The 16,808-nt window shown below is 42.1% G+C and overlaps 1 protein-coding gene across 3 annotated transcripts in view; it reads right to left on the bottom strand.

Annotated features, from left to right (window-relative positions):
• LOC133654075 (tRNA (guanine(6)-N2)-methyltransferase THUMP3-like) overlaps window positions 1–7,113 on the bottom strand; it is a 28,107-nt gene extending 20,994 nt beyond the window's left edge. For 2 of the 3 annotated variants that reach the window (XM_062054088.1, XM_062054073.1), the window contains exons 1-5: window positions 6,970–7,113; window positions 2,831–2,950; window positions 1,551–1,779; window positions 1,394–1,471; window positions 1–163 (exon numbers count right to left, since the gene is read on the bottom strand). The exon at window positions 1–163 is cut by the window's left edge and continues 278 nt beyond it. In XM_062054088.1, coding sequence (XP_061910072.1) covers window positions 1–163; window positions 1,394–1,471; window positions 1,551–1,766 — 457 coding nt within the window. In that variant the 5' untranslated portion in view covers window positions 1,767–1,779; window positions 2,831–2,950; window positions 6,970–7,113. Of the gene's footprint in view, window positions 164–1,393; window positions 1,472–1,550; window positions 1,780–2,830; window positions 2,951–6,091; window positions 6,192–6,969 lie in introns of all 3 variants that reach the window. The other variant, XM_062054079.1, reaches the window with a different exon arrangement.
• Between the last annotated feature and the right edge of the window lie 9,695 nt (window positions 7,114–16,808).

Raw genomic sequence — 16,808 nt, forward strand, 5'->3', positions numbered from 1 at the left:
CGGTTATATGGCCATTGTCGTTGCTTGGTTTGACTTTGGTGCCGGTCGCAGCTTTACGGTGGCCTTTCCTCTTTTTGAAAGTGCTGTTCAGTTTCCACACCTCCAAGGGGATGGTCCATGGGAGTTCAGAAGCAAGCTGTTGCAACTCCATTAAAGTATCCTCCTAAGTCAAAAAAAATTAAATACATAATATAAATAGATCTTATTTTAGTGTTTGCAAGCCAGTAAATCTCCTTACACACCCGCCCTCTCCCCCAATTTTCAAATGCTCTTTATAGTTAGATTTTTTTTTTCATTCAAGCAATTGAACAAAATAATTGCCACCTCTACTAATCAGATTTCTAACATAATCTTAACTTTTTTATTAATAATATGCACTCGCACAGCTGCCAAAATGCGGTGTTCGCAATCCAGTAGATCTCTCCTACAACCACAAAGTGACTGTCAGCACTGTTTCAGGTACATTTTCTGCAACTGCATTAAAATGCTTAGAATTTAGCTTTAGGATCAATGATCAGAATAAAGACAGAATATTAATTTTTTTAATAATATGCACTCCTAATGCATCATTAAATAATACACAATCTTATACTTACTTTATAATTACAAACATGCATGTTGTTATAAAAACACTAGACAAATCAGTATACATTTTTAAAAACATGACAAGATACAAAAATAAGATCAGGATATGTAACTAGTTTTAAAGCAATATTTAACAAAACTGTTGCAGGTTCCATATTTGCAAATAGTTAAGGATCAGGGTGCAGGAGATGTACCTTAAGTGTTTATTTTGTACATGTGATGTAACACTTCCATGTTTTTATCTCAGCAAATGGATAGTCAAAAAGTCATATTTTATGCTAGTCAAAGATCTTTTATGTGACAGAAGGACTCTATTTTTAGGAACAGACTTTAAATAAAAACACTAATCATGCATATCCCGTATGACTAGTGTGTTCTAAGGACTAAACTAGTTAGATATTTCTACAAGACGTACTTGAATAGGCTCTGGATCTGCTTTGTCTCACCTCTAGCTTTGGCAGGGTCTTTATCCCGTCAGTGCCCATAATTATGGTCAGAACCGATGCGTTTGCTACGTTACGAGCGATCGATACTACAAGCTAGCTAGTTGTACTTCGTACAGTTCTTCGATCGCGAGCTTATTATAACACATTTACACAATATGTAGTTGTTATTTTCACAATTTGATTTACAAATTAAGCATAATTTTGTATATTCTCACAAAAACTTCAAAATCCAGGAGTTTTTTTTAATAGAGTCAGGAAGTCTTTAGATAGGTGCAATTTCCGGAAGTCTTCCACAGAATCCGGAAGAGTTGGCAGATAATTGTAATGCTGTGGACAGTCATTACAAAGATGACATACTGTACCTTTGATTCTTTGAATTGGTAATTGTCAAATTCCTCTACCACCACAAACAAGTTGTCTACAGACCTCAGGAGATGAACCTTCGGGCACAATTGGATTTATAGTCAGAAGCCTCAGCAACAGCCGGTCCACATTTTCAATCTGTAATTCAGAGCTTACCTGAGAAAGGTTGTCAGTAGCCACAGGAAAGTAAATACGACCGCGGCCTTTGCTAATGCGGGCTTCTACCCCAATCTTCTCGTAGATCTCCTCTGCAGCAGTGTGTTCGAAGCCTGTGGGCACAGTAGCGCCAATGGTGACGGTGACAGTGGATTCATTCGAAGGCTCACTCCCAGGGAGGGCCTGCTCGGGAGGACAGTCTTCCAGGGAGGACATGTCTGTGAGTGTCCTGTAACAAAATGCACACTATTGTCCAGAACTGCATACATTTTCACCAAGATCTTGTACATATAAGAAGATTTGTTTCATTGAACAGAATTCCCCCACTGACCACATTTGTCAGTTCTTTAAGTAGTTTTAATGATTTAAGATGTTTTCTAGTCAATAAGGGCAAACGATCCAAACACAGAAATTATCCAAAACCTAGAACGTGCAAGCTCCCCGCAACTCCTGTGGGGGTGAACTGCCGCTGAAACTACAGAGGTTATTATCCAACGAACAATATGAAACCAACTATACCGCGATCGCTCTAAATGCTGCACATTAATCTAAAAGTTAATTTTTCTTTTTAAAAGGTAAGTTCTTTTTTGGCAGCACGGTGGCAGAGGGCTAGTGTGTTTGCCTCAAATACGGAGGTCCTGGGTTCGATCCTGGGCTCAGGATCTTTCTGTGTGGGGTTTGCATGTTCTCCCCGTGACTGCGTGGGTTCCCTCCGGGTACTCCGGCTTCCTCCCACCTCCAAAGACATGCACCTGGGGATAGGTTGACTGGCAACACTAAATTGGCCCTAGTGTGTGAATGTGAGTGTGAATGTTGTCTGTCTATCATGAGGTGGCGACTAGTCCAGGGTGTAAACCGCCTTCAGCCCGAATGCAGCCGAGATAGGCTCCAGCATCCCCCGCGACCCCAAACGGGACAAGCGGTAGAAAATGGATGGATGGATGGATGGATGGATGGATGTTGGTTTTTTGGATGGAGAATTCAAAGCATTAATTACATTTATTTCAACTAGTGTTTTCAGTCATTAACTTGGTCAAGTTGAGGCATTACAAAGTGGCTTATTTCTACGCCGTCTGGCTGACTTTTTTTTCGTTGCATTAACTTGTTACATTTCTCTCAAGAAGCGGTTGAAGATTAAATTGTGTCAATGTCTTTTCGGCATTTGCATCATTTTTCTTTTGCATCATTTATTTCATTGCAGCATTCCCTTATGTTTTATGATCATTTCTGTGTTTGAACATTGCCAGACTTTTGCCCCTGTCGGCCACCATACTACTCACCTTGTATCAGTCAGTAGTAATGTGCGATACCACTGTTTTTTTTCCGATCTGATGCCGAGTAAAAGTCAGACTAGTATAGGCGATACCAATCCGATGCTTCTCTGCAAATACCAAATGTGCCTGTAAAAATGTAAAAAGCAGTGTATTGGGAAATCATCTTCAAACGATGTAAAGTCACAGGGCAAAACAAATGATGCCGTTATTCTTCACTGAATGCGCTCATTTATATTCAACTGTGTATGTAGTGTCTCAAAATAAGTCTACAATAAAAGGATACATACACTCGCTGTTTTTTAGTACTGAGTGACTCTTTTTAATTGCCAGTAATTTCCTTGAAAACAAATGACAGACTGAGGCCATGTCAACACAAACGGTTACAAAAACAGGTTAAAACGATCTCCATCCACACAGGTGTAGTTTCTAAGCAGTCTCTGTCCACACGCAAACGTATACACCAGCCGTCATGCACATTTTGTCCAATCAGAAGTCTGGAAAAGCCGCCACAGCTGACTTGCTGGCATCACGCTTCTGTTATTTTTTATTTTGATATGGTAGACATGTACACTATCTTTACATTATGAATCTTTTTTCAGTGCCTAAAGCACACGTGTGTGTGTGCTGCTGTGTGGAATTATAACAGGTTTAATCATCAATATTGTGATATATTGCATGTGCAATGAATTGTACATTGTCTTTAACATCAGTACACACTAAGAAGGAGCCAAGGACAACTCTTGAAATTCTTGTGAGATTCTAACGCATTAAATCATCAAAATAGTGATATATTATATGTGCAATGAAGTGCACATTGTCTTTAACATCAGTACCTACTAGAGTTGTCCCGATACCAATATTTTAGTACCCGTACCAAAATGTATTTCGATACTTTTCAGTACTTTTCTAAATGACAAAGACCACAAAAAAATGGCATTATTGGCTTTATTTTAACAAAAAATATTACGGTACATTAAATGTATGTTTCTTATTGCAATCGAAGAACAATTTTGTCCTTAAATAAAATATTGAACAGACTAGACAACTTGTCTTTTAGTAGTAAGCAAACAAAGGCTCCTATTTTGTCTGCTGATGTATGCAGTAACATATTGTGTCATTTATCATTCTATTTTGTCAAAATTATGAGGGACAAGCTGTAAAAATTGGTCATTAATCCACTTGTTCATTTACTGTTATCTGTTTTTTCCATTTCAACATGTTATATTTACACTTCTGTTAAAATGTAATAATCACTTATTCTTCTGTTGTTTCATACTTTACATTACTTTTGGATGATATCACAAATGTAAGTATCGATCCGATACTCATATTCAAAGTCCTCATGTGTCCAGGGACAAAATTCCTGAGTTTATAAATATAATATGAATTATAAAAAAAGGAAAAAAGATTGTGTGACGATAAAACATATCAATGTAATCATAGTAGTATCGACTAGATACACTCCTGTACTTGGTATCATTACAGTGGATGTCAGGTGTAGATCCACCCATGGCGTTTGTTTACATTGTGATGCTGGTGAGCTACGGTGTGTAGTGAAGCATGTTTAGCTATTCCTCATTCTGCAGGGATGATACTTGTAAGAAACTTACTTTGTCACCATGGACAAAGACTTTTTGAAAAGTGCAACATTATCTTATGTTTGAGTCCTTATTTAACAACAAATCATAAAGTTAACTTACGTGTCTTGTTTAAGTTTTTGTAAATGGCGCCAGGCGCAACCGTGCACGCACATAAAAAGCAACAAAGCAACTAAAAAAAACATAATGTAGGGTCCTCCTTGTAGTGTGTACTGATGTTAAAGACAATATACACTTCATTACACATGTACCATATCGATGATTAAATGCTTTATAATTCCCTTAAACATGCAAAATGGTTTCCTTGGCTCGTTAGTGCGTGCTGATTTTAGAAATAATGTACACTTCACAGCACATGTAATACATCACCATGTTGCTGAACATGTTATAATTCTATGAGTGTTGGGTTTCAGCAGCATTCGCTCTTTAATAACGTTCCCAGGGCTCTGTGTATGTGCAGGCTGGTTTTAAAGATAATGTACATGTCATTGTACATCTAAAGTCGATCAAAATAAACATAATAGGAGGTCTAATAAAGTTAAAAAGTTAAAGTAGCAATGATTGTCACACACACACACTAGGTGTGGTGAAATTAAGCTCTGCATTTGACACATCCGCTTGTTCACCCCCTGGGAGTTGAGGGGAGTAGTGAGCAGCAGCAGTGGCTGTGTCTGGGAATCATTTTGGTGATTTAACCCCCAATTCCAACCCTTGATGCAGAGTGCCAAGCAGGGAGGTAATGGGTCCCATTTTTATAGTCTTTGGTATGACTCGGCCGGGGTTTGAACTCACGACCTAATGCCACCAAGTCCGATATTGCTTCTTTTTTCAGGCTTCTGATTGGACAACATGTGCAAGACAGCAAGTTTGTGTGTAAACATTGACAGTTTTAAAACTACACTTGTGTAGATGGATATTGTTTTAACCCCCAATATGTGTTTTTGAAACTCTTGTGTTCGTGTGGACATGGCCTAAGTCCTCTTAGTGTGTTTAAAGCCAGTAGTCTTGACAGACCTTAACTACGCGGACGACATCAACCTGCTCTCCAACCACATGGAGCAAGCACAGGAGCTCTTGAGCAGAGTTGAGTCAGAGTGCGCCAAGGTTGGCCTTAGGCTGAATGCCAAGAAAACTGAGGTGATCACCTATAACATCCAAGCGGAACACCCACCACTCACAACAACAGGAGGCACTGCTTTGAAGGAAGTCAATGACTTCAAGTACCTGGGCTTATGGGTCAACTCAACAGAGCAGGATCTAAAAGTGAGGAAGGCACTTGCATGGAAGGCCCTGAACGGAATGGCCAGTGTGTGGAATTACAATCTCCCCTGACAAATCAAACTCATCTAACTCTACGCGACAGTGAAATCTGTTCTCCTATATGGCAGTGAATGCTGGACCCTGAAGCCAACCCTGCAGAAGTTTCTAGACGGGTGCTACACCAGAATGCTACATGTAGTGCTCAACATCAGCAAGAGTACACATGTTACAAACGAGAATCTGTATGCTGGAATACACAGGGCGAGCGACAAAATAGCAGACAGGACAATGAGACTAGCAGGACACTGCCAAAGACACCAGGAGCTGCCAGCCAGCAAACTGGTTTTGTGGGAGCCAACACATGGGCACCGGTCACGAGGACGTCCCACTGTAACATATGTGGACGTACTCAAGAATGATGCGGGAGCACAAAGCACCAACGAGCTGGCCAGATGTATGGAGAACCGGGATGACTGGAGACAATGATAGAAGGCTCGTCTGAGGACGACCTAGAGAGAGAAGACAGTGTTGTTTGCTGTATATTGAACTTTGGAAATGACAGCGTACAACCGTTACGTCATCAGATGAGTACAAGTCTTCATTTAAGGCAAGCCGTGTAGACGCACACGCCGGTGAGAGTTTTGACGCTCCACACCTTGGCCAGTGTTTACAAAACGGTGCGTTTTAAGGACACGGGTATGCGTTTGTGTATGGACAAGATGCCTAAATGCTTTGAAAAGTAGGCATTTTTGCCATTTGGACATGGCCTGAATGACTGAGCAACAGTATTTATTTAATATTGATCTTTGAGCAACAAATTGTGTTAAAACATACTTGGCCAATAAAGCTGATTCTGATAAAGATTTGGTATCAGTGGTATCGATCCGCACATCACTATCAGATACATTTAACTGGTTGCCAGTTGACATAATCACCCTCATGGTAATTCTCCAATGGGCAACATATTTGCTGAGTTAAATCCAGGTGGTAACCTTTTTAGGTCAGTCAGTGCGTTTATACACCGAATTATAACAGAGGAAGAAATAATTGTAAAAAATATATATCCGCCGTTACACTGTCGGGACCTGGCATCCATTAGTCCATTACATATTGACACTACTTCAACTTGACAACGACTTTAAAGTGCAACAAGCAAGTGATGACTCTAGCTAGCTAATGATAGCGTTATCGTGCTAATAATTTGTAACGAACGAAACCTGTCTGTTTTGAACGAAACTCAATCTCCGTATAAGGCTTGTCAGTGCAAAGAACCCACTGTTAACTTACTTGTCAAGGCGGAAAATAATCTTTGAGGTGAATTGTGGTCGATTTGCCAGCAACTCTATCAAACACGAGGAGACATGTTTGCTTCTTCCAATCAGGAACACCCAGAATGATTCCCGGTTTTAGAACTTCACAATAAAACATTCCTCACCTCGAAGTCAAGTCAGAAGGATTTCTAATACAACTTAACATGTCTGTCACATGCCAAAATGTAAAGACTCAGCTAAACTAAAAAAAAAGTATTTGTTTACACCTTACTTAAGTCGCATTTAACGACCACAAATAATACATTTGTATTTATTTTGAAAACCGAGGGCCAAAGCAGTAAGTACACATCGCAATCGAAACCACTTCATTCATTTTGCTGCTACTAGATGTCTTTACGCTAAAAAATCACTAGAGGGCAGTCTAATCTAGTGAAACAACTGCATCCACACAGGTGAAAAAGCTTTCAATAGGCCCTTTTCCACCAAAAGTTCCTGGAACCTCTTCACAGTTCGGGGTCCATCCATCCATCCATTTCTACCGCTTGTCCCTTTTGGGGTCGCAGGGGGTCGCTGGAGCCTATCTCAGCTGCATTCGGGCAGTAGGCGGGGTACACCCTGGACAAGTCGCTACCTCATCGCAGGGTAGACAGACAGGGTAGACAGATAGACAGACAACATTCACACTCACATTCACACACTATAGAGCCAATTTTAAGTGTTGCCAATCTTCGGGGTATATATTATATATTATACAAATCAGGCTGATGACGTATGGAGGAGTGGTTTACTATATTTCTATACTGATATCATGGAAATAAACAGACAATATTAGGTCACAATTCGTTTACTAAAAAGTAAGTAATTGAAATACAAAGCAATCATATACAAAATGTTATGATTTATAAGATAAAGTGTACTGAATTGTTCATAAAAAAGTCAGGCTTTGGTCCGCAATGTCCAACAGTAAGAAAGTTGTCCTCTCGGTAAATGATGAATTCATGATCGGGTCAGGCGATTCCTTTTGATCCATTTCAGCTGTAAATATCAATATATAAATAATAAATGTCAGGGTTTATCTCACGCTGACAACACAAACACATCGGCTTTAGCGTTAGCTTGTAAGCAATAGCATTCAGTTCACTCGGGTTGACGCCAATAACTAAACAAATTGAGTGTCACTGACTACTTTTACAACATGTAATAAAGTAAATAGTTAATCTTTGATATAATTTACCTTCGTTCCACTCGTGTGCTGCCTCCTTTTTTTCCACATTTATCCAATGAAGTCACTGTAATAAGCGGCTGAAATCGTAGCTTTGAGTCCAGCTTCATACTCCTCCGTAAATACATTTAAAAAAGAGTCTGTCCACTTCTTGTAGCTTCGCATATCGAAATTAAGTTTGTAAAAATAATAAACAACAAAAAGTGCATCGAGTTTTAAGACTACAGCTGAGTAAAAACACTCCAAAATAGTTCCACTGATCAGTGTTATTCAGCACAAATATGCCTAGTCACTTGGAAAAGTCCTACCTTGCTAGGAGGAACTCAGAAAGGTTCCAAAACAGCTAAATCTACCCGGGTAGTTTTTGGTGGGGACACAGGGGGAACTTCATTTACCTGGGTAAGTGGGGAAGTTCCTGAAAAAGTTCCTGCGGTGGAAAAGGGCCTCATATTCGTGTGTCTATGGATATCATACATGCATAGATGCCACATTTGGTGCTGTGGCGCAGGAAATTCGGCTGCCATCTTGAACAGGTCTTCTACTCCTCTTTGAGGAGCAAAAAGAACAAGTAAGAACACAATGGCAGAGTATTGTGCTGCGTATTTTTGCACAATTTGGCGGACCGTGGAAGACAGGTCACGGGGGATTACTTTTCTACAAGTATGAGTGAACAGTACTATTTGTTATATTTTGTGAATGAAAGATTACTGTGCTGTATTTATGCCAACCATCAAAATTATTGCCAGCTCCTGCAGCTAGCTTAGTTAGCTACTGTGTTTAGTGACAGTGGTGTGCCGTCGTTCCAGTGCAATTGTTTTTAAGTTAGAGTTTGTATCCAATCAGAATTCAGCTAGCTTATGTTGTCAAACTTGTCACGCTGTACGAAATCTGCCCGGGGCATTCTGTCACGGCGCAAGAGTATGCCGCTGCGCATTCCTCAATGTGCTCCACGGAATGCGCCTCGGGACACGCCCACGGGCGCTCAAATCCTGCTGCTGCCAGCGGCTGCAATCATTTAGCAATCAACACACGCTGATGAGTCCCCTGCACTTCTTAAACCAGCACAAACCTGCGTTCCGGGCCAGAACGTCGCTACCTCTTCCGTACAGTAAGCCTACACTTGTCTAGCTCTATGCGCACTCTCTATCTGTGTTTCTCCCCCTCCGTGTTCTTTTGTTTTGTGTCCCTTGTCGCCATTAAGCAGCATTCCTCTGTTCCCTGGTTACGAGCTGTGTGTCTCGTCTCCCCGTATTCCCTCTGGGTCCCTGGCTGCCTTCCTGGATCTCGACCTACTGCCTAGAAACGGACTTTGACGCCTTGCTCTTGCCCCTGACCTTCTGCCTGTCCCTGGACCTCCGAGCTTGCCTTGCCCTCCCTGGACTTTCACCTCTTCCTCAACCCGCACCTTCAACACTCCTGGTAACCCTCCTCAAATAATCACTTCACATAGTCACACCATACACATATTTGGAGTAGTTAGACGCCTCATTTCCTATTGTATTAATAATTAGAGCTAAACGACGTCCTTGCCTCTGTGCCATCTTCTTCCCCCGCTGTACCGTAACACATTCAGAATCAACAATGCGGGCGTCCGTGCACTGTAACTGAACGGGGACATAGAGTTGATAGACAATTGCGATAGCCAATCAGATCACAAGTTGTTGTCAGTAAGGCCTTCTAGCTGGCCTCACGTTGAACGTGACATTTACGCGCCCTTTGATTGGATATTCACCGGGACCGTTAGCGGATGAATCTGAGAACACATAAAGTTGATAGACAGTTGCGAAAGCTACTCAGATCACACGTTGTTGACAGTAGCCTATCTGGTGGCCTGATGTTAACGAGACTGTGATTGGATACTCACTTGTCATTCTAAAGTGAGTATCCATTCACAAGTTTCACTTTAGCAGGAAGCAGGAAGTGTTGCGACCTAGCCAGACCGGGATAGCAGAGAAGGAGAATAAAACGTTGATTAGGTGGCAGATATATATTTGCAATGCCGTTTTCAAGAAGGATATTTAAAGAGAAACTACATCTTGTGAGACGATGTCGGCCAACCCCGGAAGCTAGCTCAGCTGTTCTAGCGATGAAATGGGGAAATGTCCGCCATTTCCACTCGAATCAGCCGACGACGTGGGCTACCTCTTGCTTATATGGCGTCGAATGGGTGCTACAAATTGTGTGTTCAAATATATTATTTTTTCTCTTTTAATATGTTTTTTTCAATTTTAATTTTAACAGTACCACATAAGATATGTTTTAATTGCTGATGCGGGTTAATTGACAGAAAATGCGACAGAAAATAACCCGTTTGGTACACTGTTGATGCGTATCAATGCACAGTAGTGCGTACATGTTTTCCTGTATAGTATTTCTCCAGCATTGGTCATGTGGTGACATAAATTATGTTATTTTGAGAGGTAATCATTGGACACAGGACATCACTGAAGGCCTAGGTGGGAAACGCACGGCCCGCCACTAGTGACAGTTTTTCGTGTATGAACTCTGACTTTATTAGTCACATTCCTTAATGCTGACTTACGTTACAACAGACACAATCATGCTATAAAACAATATTATCGGTTTAACATTGACCAGCGATTTATTTTGCACATAATGTACATGTAATTCACCAACAACAAGTCAGCTGTCATGTCTTCATATACATTTACTTGAAAACATAAATAACCAAACCTCTGACTGTACAATAGGATGTCATCAAGTTGTTGATGTATTCACAATTTTAGCAGCTTTGCTTTTGATATGCATCAAAACAGGAGTTTTGTTAAAGAAATGTTAAACAGACTTGCCGCCTTCCGCCCGTGTGCAACTGAGATAGGCTCCAGCACCCCCGTGAGCCCGTAAGGGACAAGCGGTAGAAAATGGATGGATGGATATTGAGTCCCACATGACACAAGTGTCATTACAGCATTCATGCAGAAATTATGCTCAGTTCAGTCTTTTTCACTGTTCTGTTTTGTTTGTCTTGCTAGCAGCGTACTTCATGGCCTGAATGCTTCCAAATGTTATGTGATACACAACATCAATGTTATGGATGGTAAGTATGTTTGTATAATGATCTCCTTTAACTGATTATCAACATAAAGTTTTGTTCTTGTTGGATTGATCTTGTATTCAGTGTATGTTATCTCGTGAGTTCTCTAAGTTCTGCAGTTCCATTGTCCTAAAAGTACACTGTATAAGCTAAAAAAAATACTGATCCCATTCCTAAAACCATGTATGCAAACTAGTTATCAGTCCGCTTTGGTAGCTGTTTATAATTTTCATTCGCTGTGAGTTTGCATCCCTGTGATAGGCAGTCAACAATTGTTGGTTACACATTACTGATCAATGTGATTGTTGAAATTCTGTCATGTTTTGTTATTTTCTGTTAGTTTTGGACTCTCTCAGTTCCTGTTTTTGTGCACCCTTGAGTTTGTTTTTAGTTACCATGGGTGCTTATTATTTCCACCTGTCTCTGATTGGTGTTCGGGACGCTCACCTGTTTCCCGAGCACTAATCACAGGCATTATATATGCCTGCCTTTGCCGGTCAGACGGCCTGGCTTCATTGTTTGCTACACGCAACCTGTAACGTGAGTATTTCTTGTCTCCTAGTCTATGCTAAGTGGTAGCCTTAGCTTCCAGTGCGATCGGCACATTGTTCCTTCTGCTTGTTTTCTGTTTTTCGTACTTCTTTGATTTTCAAAGAATAAATCATGTTCCTACCTGCACGTCTTGTCCGGAGTGGTCCGTCTGCATCCCGGGGGAACGAACCCTGCAGTAAGCTGCGACCCCCCCCCCCCCCCCCCCGCCCCGTCGTAACAAATTCATTCGAACAAAATTATATGGCACTTTTTTGGAGGTTCTTGTTTCACTATGAACAAACTAATACACATTTTTATTTAGCAGGTAATTGTCCGTGATCGGATTTGTCTTCAATATGAACACACAGATGCTGGTGATTCTGGAACTGCTCCAAGTTCATCGATATGTGCTAAACTACAGGTTCATCCAGGATCACTTGGAGCTCCTATTTAATTCTATCAGAGTGTCAGTAGGGTTGATGATGTTTTAACTATAATACATTCTGGAAACAATTGGTGTCTATATGTTTTGGGTGTAATTCTGTATTGTCTCTGGGGCATCACAAGGTCTGAAGAACAGGGGGAATGAGCACTTGCAAGATCTTTTCGATTTTTACTTTTTGGCACTGTAATAAAATTACATAACAAACACTGAATACATCTAAATGGTTGAAAGTGGAAGTGGATGAAAGCTTTAATCATCTTTAGTAAGCATGAGATGGCCCAAATGCATAAGGACACTGTTGTTGCATGGAAAAGCAAGCAGGCAACTTGCAAACAGATGATAGCAGTGCACAGTACTACAGGGTTAACCTGAACACACAGGAGATTCTGGTGGAAATAAACTTTCTTGCCTAGAAAACAGGCGCTGGATGTTCACCCAAAGATATGTTGTGTGTGCACTACATCTATGATTCAAATTTTGCACTTGCAATATTTTTTTTTGCTTACAACTTGTTGTTACTGTATTAGAATTACACAGCAAATACTGAAGAAATTGAAATGGTTGAAAATCAATATTGTCAGTCTCCTACCATTACTGTAATGGTCATTTAAAGCATTTAGACCACAGGTGTAAAATTCAAGGCCCACAAGTCATGTGGGCCTGGAAAAATTTCAGTCCGGATTTAGGGCCGGCCACAGCACTGAGTCCGCCCTCTTGAAGGTATTAAACGACCTTCTCCTCATCACTGACTCTGGGAAATGTGCTGCACTGGTTCTCCTGGACCTCAGTGCAGCGTTCGATACTATAGACCATACTGATCTCCTGGACCGCCTCCAACATGGGGTCGGCATCACCAACACAGCCCTGTCCTGGTTTACGTCATACCTCAACAACAGAACCTTCTCTGTGAACATAGCAAACCATTCCTCCCGCTGTGTCAACCTCACCTGTGGGGTCCCCCAGGGCTCAATACTGGGTCCCATCCTGTTCTCCATCTACATGCTCCCCCTCAGCCAAGTCATTCATCGCCATAAAATTTCCTTTCACTGCTACGCTGATGATACTCAAATCTATCTTCCACTCAAGACAGATGATCCCTCTGGGCTGGACCTTTTGAAAGACTGCTTGCGGGACATAAAGGAGTGGATGTCACAAAGCTTCCTGCAGCTCAATGACACCAAGAGTGAAATTCTTCTGTTTGGCAACTCCACCTCGGTCAGTCAGATCAGAAAGAATTTGGGAAGTTTGGCCACTCTTGAAAAACCCCATGTCAAAAACCTCGGGGTCATATTCGACCCAGACCTCAAGTTTGACAAACAAGTGAAATCTGTGGTGAAATCCTGTTTTTTCCAACTACGCACCATAGCCAAGATCAAGTCTTTCCTCTCCCCCAGTGACCTACGGAGGGTCGTGTTAATGCTTATTTTTTCTAGACTGGACTATTGCAATGCCCTTTATGCTGGGGTCACCAACAAGACCATCCATAGCATGCAGCTAGTACAAAATGCGGCTGCCAGGCTGGTGACAGGCGCAAAAATGAGGGAACATATTTCTCCCATCCTCTCCTCCCTTCACTGGCTCCCAGTGAAGTGTAGAGTGAAATTTAAGATCGTCATGTTCGTCTTCAAAGCGCTCAATGGTCTCGCCCCAGCTTATATTAAAGATCTCCTGGACCAACCCACCAGCTCCAGGCTGGGTCGTTGCCTTAGATCAGACAACCAGATGACCCTGAAGGTCCCACGGTCAAACCTAGTGACAAGGGGAGACCGTGCTTTCTCAGTGATGGCACCTAGGTTGTGGAATAAGCTCCCCCTGAGTATTAAGTCCGCCACCACTCTGGACTTTTTTAGAGCACGGCTTAAAACTCACCTTTTTACCGCAGATGACTTTTAATCTATGTTTTCATTGTGAGTCTTAAATGTTTAGTTTAGATTCCTTTGTGTGTCTCAGTCTCTGTTTCTGTTTTTTTGTTTCTCCAGTCGGGCTGCGCCCCGGGCTGATGTAACAGTTGGTTGGGGGGCGCATAATAAATGAAAATAACATAACATAACATAACATAACAAGTCACACCTGGCCAGTCGGGATGGGTGATATAGACCATCACAATAACCTGCCATTTATAACGAAAACGATAAAAATGAAGATAAAAGAAAACAAACAAACATAAAACTTCACCTTTTTGACTATGAGTCTGTCAGTGCATCCATTCTTCAGAGCCCCCCAAACACTGTTATAAAATAACACTAAGGCTATTAAACTACATCAATTACATTTAGAATAGAATAGAAAGTACTTTATTGATCCCTGGGGGAAATTCAGCACCACAGTTGGCTCACAATAGACAATAAACACTTAGGTATTATTTACATGTGAATAATATAAATACAGTCTATTATACAGCATTATTCACATGTGAATAATATAAATACAGTCTATTATACAGCATTATTCACATGTGAATAATATAAATACATTATACATTTAAGTACAGTCAAAAATAAGGGGATGGCGCTGCTCCGTTCGGCTGCCTCTCCACGCTCTCGTCACAAGAGTTGCGTATTTTGGTTAATTTGTGTAGTTTTTTTTGTTTGTTTTATTTCGACCAACGGCACAACAATTGTTTACGACCGACAGAGTCTTCTGGACATAACTTCAAAAACAACTCACCAACTTCAACGAAGCTCGGACCTCTTGAAGCAACTGCCGGCAGAATTGAGAGTCCATGGCAACGGCGGTAACAACAACAAAGGAGAATGGCGGACACACCATCGATACCGTGGCAGCCGAGGGGGGATAAGGAACCACATCAGACGACGTGCGAGCAGGACGTCTCTCCCTTCTATGCTGCTCTCCAACGTGCAGTCAATTGAGAACAAGCTGGGCGACATCAGGGCGAGGATTGATTGATTGAAACTTTTATTAGTAGATTGCACAGTGCAGTACATATTCCGTACAATTGACCACTAAATGGTAACACCCGAATAAGTTTTTTAACTTGTTTAAGTCGGGGTCCACGTAAATCAATTCATGGTACATGGGACATCAGAGACTGTAACGTCCTGTGTTTCACTGAGACCTGGCTCACACCGGAGGTTCCAGACCACGCCATCAGCCTTGAGCCCTTCTCCGTGTACCGGAGCGACAGGAACAAGTCGTCGCGGAAATCGAGAGGCGGAGGCGTGTGTTTTATGGTGAATAAACACTGGTGTGGACCGAGCAGAGTGGAGAAGATAGGGTAACACTGCTCACCGGACTTGGAGTTTCTCATCATCAAATGCCGTCCGTTCTACCTACCAAGGGAGCTAACATCAGTCATACTCATCGGAGTATACATTCCACCCCAGGCCAACGTTGAGACCGCACTTTCAGAGCTCTACGACCAGGTAAATAAACTTCAGACAGCTCATGTTGATGCTGCTATTGTGGTTGCTGGGGACTTTAATAAGGCAAAACTTAAAACGGTATTACCAACTTTTACCAACACGTGACCTGTCCTACCCAAAGCGATAATATACTGGACCACTGCTACTCTCAGTTCAAATGCGGCTTTAATTCACAGTCTTTATCAGTCTTCGGTAAATCAGATCACTCCGCCATCTTGCTCGTACCAGTGTATAAACAAAGTTTGAAGCGCAGCCCCGTGGTCAAGCGTGGTCTGTGAACTCAGACAGCGCGCTCCAGGAATTGCTCGATTGTACAGACTGGAGCGTGTTCCGCGAGGGCACAGACAACATTGACGAATATACAGACACTGTGCTGGACTTTGTTGGTAAACTGGTCGAGGAAATAGTCCCCACCACTACAGTACGGGTTTTTCCAAATCAGAAACCCTGGGTTGATAGATTGGTCCGAGAGGCTTTGAAAACGTGCACCTCAGCCTACAGCAGAGGGCGCGCGACTGGCGAGATGCACGCGTACAAGGCAGCGTGCTATGACGTCAGGCGCGTAGTGAAGCAAGCAAAGGGACGATACAGGGACAAAGTGGAGTTAAAATTTCAGCAGGCTGACTCCAGAGCTGTATGGCAAGGACTCAGAACGATGACAGACTACAAAGGCAGCCCCCCCACGGTGAATGCTGATGTCTCCCTGGCAAATGAGCTAAATACCTTTTATGCACGGTTTGAGGCTGCAAGTTCAAACAGCAGCCTTCATGCCGCTGCAAAAGAGGGTATGGCCACTGGCAATGGAGACTCAGCATTCAGGATAACAGAACACGACGTGAAGAGAACCTTTAAGAGGGTGAATACCAGGAAAGCCACAGGGCCAGACGGCATCCCCGGTTGCGTCCTAAAAGTCTCTGCTGACCAACTATTCACAGACATATTCAATCTGTCCCTTGAACAGTCCGTCATCCCCACCTGTCTGAAAAAATCCACCATTGTCCCTGCTCCAAAGAAATCTGCCCCTGCCTGCCTCAACGACTACCTCCCCGTAGCCCTCACACTCATAGCCATGAAGTGCTTTGAGAAGCTAATCAAGGACCACATATACTCCTCCCTCCCCACCCACTATAGACCCCCTGCAATTTGCATACCGCCCAAACAGGTCAACCGACGATGCAATCGCACACGTATTGCATACCGCCACGACACACCTGGACAA

This window comes from Entelurus aequoreus, linkage group LG01 (genome assembly GCF_033978785.1).
Source record: "Entelurus aequoreus isolate RoL-2023_Sb linkage group LG01, RoL_Eaeq_v1.1, whole genome shotgun sequence".
In the NCBI taxonomy this organism is placed as follows: Eukaryota; Metazoa; Chordata; class Actinopteri; order Syngnathiformes; family Syngnathidae; genus Entelurus; species Entelurus aequoreus.